The 6,000-nt window shown below is 36.7% G+C and overlaps 1 protein-coding gene across 2 annotated transcripts in view; it reads right to left on the reverse strand.

Annotated features, from left to right (window-relative positions):
• Positions 1 to 5,766, reverse strand: part of LOC309569625 (NACHT, LRR and PYD domains-containing protein 3-like) — a 540,899-nt gene extending 535,133 nt beyond the window's left edge. For both annotated transcript variants that reach the window (XM_082275519.1, XM_082275518.1), the window contains exon 1: positions 5,606 to 5,766. In XM_082275519.1, the coding sequence (XP_082131645.1) occupies positions 5,606 to 5,662 (57 nt within the window). In that variant the 5' untranslated portion in view covers positions 5,663 to 5,766. The remainder of the gene's footprint in view (positions 1 to 5,605) is intronic.
• Between the last annotated feature and the right edge of the window lie 234 nt (positions 5,767 to 6,000).

A 6,000-nucleotide genomic window follows, 5' to 3' on the forward strand; every position in this document is an offset into this window, starting at 1 on the left:
AATTTCACATTATAAATATGAATGTATATATGTACGATATATGATTAATGGAAAAAATCCAAAATTCTTTTTACTTCTCTGATCTACATTATTACTTGCCCATAAAGTCCCATCACATTGGCCTGAGACACCAAAAAAAAAACCCTTTTTCTATATTATATATATATATATATAATATAAGGGACGGAGGCAAAAATCTACTTAAACTACCTCGAGATCAAAACCCCCACCCCATCTATGCCGTGGTAACATTGTCATATTACTGGAGCTCATACCGTACATTGTAGTCCAAATGGACATTTCAAATATTTTTTGTTCAAAAGCAAAATGTTTCATGATTGTGAAGTTTATTTGGTGCCATATCATAGACCACTATAGTGAAGTCATATTGTAACACATTCATCTTCAACTTTATTAAAACACTGTAAACATGTAAGTATCAAAAAAACACTGTATAAACCATCTCTAATGACACATACCTCCAAACTTTTGAACTTCAGAATGAGGGACACTTGAGGAAGGAAGTGACCTGCGGCATTCGTAACGTGGAAAAATGGGTGTGGTCAAATGCTGTGAGAGTGGCTGAAGGGGCATGGCTAAAAAAAAAAAAATGCTTCCTTGTACTTAAAAAAAACTTTGATTGCTGTGCCACAAGCTGGAGTCTCAAGGACACACAATCATTTAAAAAAAAAAAAACAAAGAATAAAAAGCTTCCATTACAAATGGTTTTGGTTTTGCACAAACTGTGGAAGAGTGTATTACACTAAATGCTGAAGGATTCAGGACAGGAGTGCATTTCGTACATACTGCAAGTTCTGGAATGTGTTACGTACAAGGTGAAAGATCCAGGGGTGCATTTCATACAGAGTGCAAAGTTCATTAATGTGTTAAATACAAGGTGCAAGGTTCAGGAGTGCAATACGTACAGAGTGTGTTGTTCATGAGTGCGTTGTTCAGAGTGCAAGGTTCAGGAATGCGTTACGTACAGAGTGCAGGGTTCAGGAATGCGTTGTACAGATTGCAACGTTCAGGTGTTAGTTAAACTGCAAACACCAATTAATAAAACATAGCACACTTATCTTCTAAAATCTTGATTACCAGCATACAGGAGCCAAGGCAAGAATGGCGACATCGGATGGATAACAAATGAGTGCAGCCTAGCAGGATATGCAGCAGTGTGAACATTCATCCAGCACAGGCAGGGATTGGTGGGCAAGCCGGGGGCGTACGGCTGCAATGAGAGCGAATGCAGCTGTCAAATCGAAGCGCTGATGTCGGTGCCGATATGTGGGGCTCCACCCCTTTGTCCTGTGCATAGAAAAAACAACCAGTGTTTATACATTGCTGGCCAGGGAAGAACGTGGGTGGGGGAAGGAACATTTGTAACTACTGTATGTGGGTGCACATACAGTAGTTACATTTGGTCCTGCCCTCTGCCACCTTCATCCCTGGCCAGCTATGTATAAATGCCAGCTATTTTGGCTATACACGGGACAAAGGGGTGGAGCTACACATATCCGCCCCACCCATCCCTGACTATAGAGTTTTGATTTGACAGCTGTACTCGCTCTCACTCACATTGTGGCTGTATGCCCTTAGCTTGCCCTCTAATCCCTGGCTGTGCTGAATGGATGGTCACACTGCTGCATATCCTGCTAGGCTGTCAGCAATGGAGTAATGCGGGACAATGTCCCTGTACAGCGGGACAAAGATTGAAATGCAGGAAATTTCTGCCCAATCCAGGACTGTTAAGAGGTATGCTTATATATAAATTAGCCTTACAAGGAGCAGGCGCACTTTTAACTAGCAGAAAGTAATCTCTGATTTGCATTCTAATAAGATTCACCTACCTCTTTGATATACAGGAAATAACATTTATAACTTTGCGTATAGTTACATTCTGGTAGGAGCAGTTGTGTAAATGGTTTTCAAAGATTTATGGCATGTAATGAAGTTTTGATATGGTCACATTTATTGGATGGAGTTATGCTAAGTTTAGCTGTTTATGATCAGTATGGAGTGATATGGTGTACAATTATAAAGAAGGACAGAAAGGAAAGCCGCTCAGGTGCATGTATCCGAACCCGGTGCAGGTCAGATCCGCCGTCCAGAGATATGCAAATTGGAATGTGAGACCGCACTCTGGGTTTTTTGATGAAACCAATAATTTTCTTTATTCCTCAAAGTATAACAGACAGACAGTGTACAGGAACAGACGTGTCAGGTTGACGCGTTTCACGACATGACCAGTCGCTTACTCATAACCACACTGAGAGATAGCAGAGATCGGCTGATATTAATAGATGGACAAGCCCACAGAAAGGGGTTGGTGTAATCACACACAGGTTGTACCACTTAAATTAATGAAAAGTAAAAGAAAGCCGGTCTATCTGCGATGGCACAGCTAGGACAAACAATGACACATGAAAAAACCCCACTAAAGGGGATACAATGTGAGTTCATAAAAGAAAAACATGTACCACAAAGATAAAAACTATATGTGTAATAAAATCATGTATGCGCAATGGAACTTCATAGAGACAGGCTATATAAATATATATATAAATCTGAGACCACCAATAGTATATATAAGTGCAGAGGTGTTTCTTGCATCCATCCAAATACATTCATGAATATAAAAGAAGATAGACATATTTCTATAAATAAGAAGTGTCAAAAAATAATAGAATATAATAGAATATGGACAATCACCATCTAGGTGAATCGATGTGGTTGTATGTGAAATGGTGACAAGTGAAAGTAGTATGAAATTTGGTGAAAAATTGAATGAAATAAAATGAATGAAACAAAGATAAATACACAGGCGAAAAAATGTGACCATAGAATGTGTAACAATATAAATATGAGTATATATGTATATAAAAACATAAATGTTAAAAGAAAAACATGTATCGAAAATGCACGAAACGATGGATGCAATGTATATGTAAAAACACTTGCAAGAAAAATAGTTGGGGCCAAAAAACAATCCACATGGTATCCGAAAAACGGTTGCCTGTGTGTATGTGTACCATAAGCGCAATGTGTCCAATATCGTTTGGGATCGGTCTCAAATCGAAACAATTCTTACAACATCGACACCATGGGCCAAAGTAAATGCATAGACACTTACTGAATAAATGAAAAACATATATGAACATACGAGTATGGTCTGTTATAATGAAACATAATGAAAAACTAGACCAATATAATGTCACATACATACAAAAGCGTACAATACTAGAATATGAAAATGGCACCATATGTTCATAAAGATTAAAACAGAAAAGTGTCAAAGCATAAGTGTATAGCAACAAACGTATCATGAGTCCATGGCATGGAAGATTTGAGACCGGCACCAAAGACAAAAAAGGGAAAAACCCCCCTTCCTTGGTAATCTTAAAAGACAATACTATTAGCAATAAACTGGCTCAATATATAGGAATTGATATTTAAAAGGATAAATAGCACAAAGATTCCCACATAGCCAGCTAACAGACAAAAAACAGAAGCAAGGAACCAAAGATATGGTGCAAAATGTATTGACATACACGGACCGATACATCTCTGGCAACATCGGTGCAAAAAGGACGGAAAAAGGCAAACCAAGACAAATAATGAAAACTATAAGTATATAGATACATAGGCTGCCTATAGCCAAATTCAACTACTGTGAAAAAGATTAGAGAAGAGGTCGTGAACAAGTATGCAAAAAAAAATATGCAAAAAAATATGCAAAAAAAAAAAAATATATATATATATTATGGCTCACATGGGAAAGGGATATCACTAATAAAAATGAGTGACATCCCACTCCCAATTTTTATGAGTGATATCCCTTTCCCATGTGAGCCATAATATATATATATTTTTTTTTTTTGCATATTTTTTTTGCATATTTTTTTTTGCATACTTGTTCACTACCTCTTCTCTAATCTTTTTCACAGTAGTTGAATTTGGCTATAGGCAGCCTATGTATCTATATACTTATAGTTTTCATTATCTGTCTTGGTTTGCCTTTTTCCATTCTTTTTGCACCGATGTTGCCAGAGATGTATCGGTCCGTGTATGTCAATACATTTTGCACCATGTCTTTGGTTCCTTGCTTCTGTTTTTTTGTCTGTTAGCTGGCTATGTGGGAATCTTTGTGCTATTTATCCTTTTACATATCAATTCCTATATATTGAGCCAGTTTATTGCTAATAGTATTGTCTTTTAAGTTTACCAAGGAAGGGGGGTTTTTCCCTTTTTTGTCTTTGGTGCCTGTCTCAAATCTTCAATGCCATGGACTCATGATACGTTTGTTGCTATACACTTATGCTTTGACACTTTTCTGTTTTAATCTTTATGAACATATGGTGCCATTTTCATATTCTAGTATTGTACGCATTTGTATGTATGTGACATTATATTGGTCTAGTTTTTCATTATGTTTCATTATAACAGACCATACTCGTATGTTCATATATGTTTTTCGTTTATTCAGTAAGTGTCTATGCATTTACTTTGGCCCATGGTGTCGATGTTGTAAGAATTGTTTCGATTTGAGACCGATCCCAAACGATATTGGACACATTGCGCTTATGGTACACATACACACAGGCAACCGTTTTTCGGATCCCATGTGGATTGTTTTTTGGCCCAAACTATTTTTCTTGCAAGTGTTTTTACATATACATTGCATCCATCGTTTAGTGTATTTTCGATACATGTTTTTCTTTTAACATTTATGTTTTTATATACATATATACTCATATTTATATTGTTACACATTCTATGGTCACATTTTTTCGCCTGTGTATTTATCTTTGTTTCATTCATTTTATTTCATTCAATTTTTCAACAAATTTCATACTACTTTCACTTGTCACCATTTCACTTTTTCACATACAACCACATCGGTTCACCTATATGGTGATCGTCCATATTATATTATATTATTTTTTGACACTTCTTATTTATAGAAATAAGTCTATCTTCTCTTATATTCATGAATGTATTTGGATGGATGCAAGAAACACCTCTGCACTTATATATACTATTGGTGGTCTCAGATTTATATATATATTTATATAGCCTGTCTCTATGAAGTTCCATTGCGCGTACATGATTTTATTACACATATAGTTTTTATCTTTGTGGTACATGTTTTTCTTTTATGAACTCACATTGTATCCCCTTTAGTGGGGTTTTTTCATGTGTCATTGTTTGTCCTAGCTGTGCGATCGCAGATAGACCGGCTTTCTTTTACTTTTCATTAATTTAAGTGGTACAACCTGTGTGTGATTACACCAACCCCTTTCTGTGGGCTTGTCCATCTATTAATATCAGCCAAACTCTGCTATCTCTCAGTGTGGTTATGAGTAAGCGACTGGTCATGTCGTGAAACGCGTCAACCTGACACGTCTGTTCCTGTACACTGTCTGTCTGTTATACTTTGAGGAATAAAGAAAATTATTGGTTTCATCAAAAAACCCCGAGTGCGGTCTCACATTCCAATTTACAATTATAAAGGCCCGGGTTAATCCATGATTACAACATGTATTTAGTCTGAGTCCCCTTTTCGTATTTTGCTGTAGGTAATTTAGAAATATTTTTTTCTTACATCTGTTTTTAAGACATTCCGAGATTTTAGCTCTACCAGGACAGCATGAAGGTTCATGTTCTCCAGGATGTAGGTCAGATCATTTCTGTAATACTCGTATATCCTCCTCAGTGATGGATCATCATATACAGACAGCGGACAGAGGAACTTATCGATACCCTCTAGAAAAAGCACAAAGAAATACATTTTATGTTTTATAAAAATGATGTGATTTAAGTTCAGAAAGAACTTTTGTCACCCTCGATAAATCCTATGCAAGCTGGGGTGCCAGCATCATGGGATCCCTGGACAGGTCTGTGTCCTTTTATTAAAAGTCAGCAGCTACAGTATTTGTAGCTGCTGACTTTTAATTTTTTCGTGGTGGGGCGGCGGAACTCTGCTTTTTTTTTTAAAAG

This window comes from Pelophylax lessonae (genome assembly GCF_965119305.1).
Source record: "Pelophylax lessonae genome assembly, chromosome: 13".
NCBI classification, from domain to species: domain Eukaryota; kingdom Metazoa; phylum Chordata; class Amphibia; order Anura; family Ranidae; genus Pelophylax; species Pelophylax lessonae.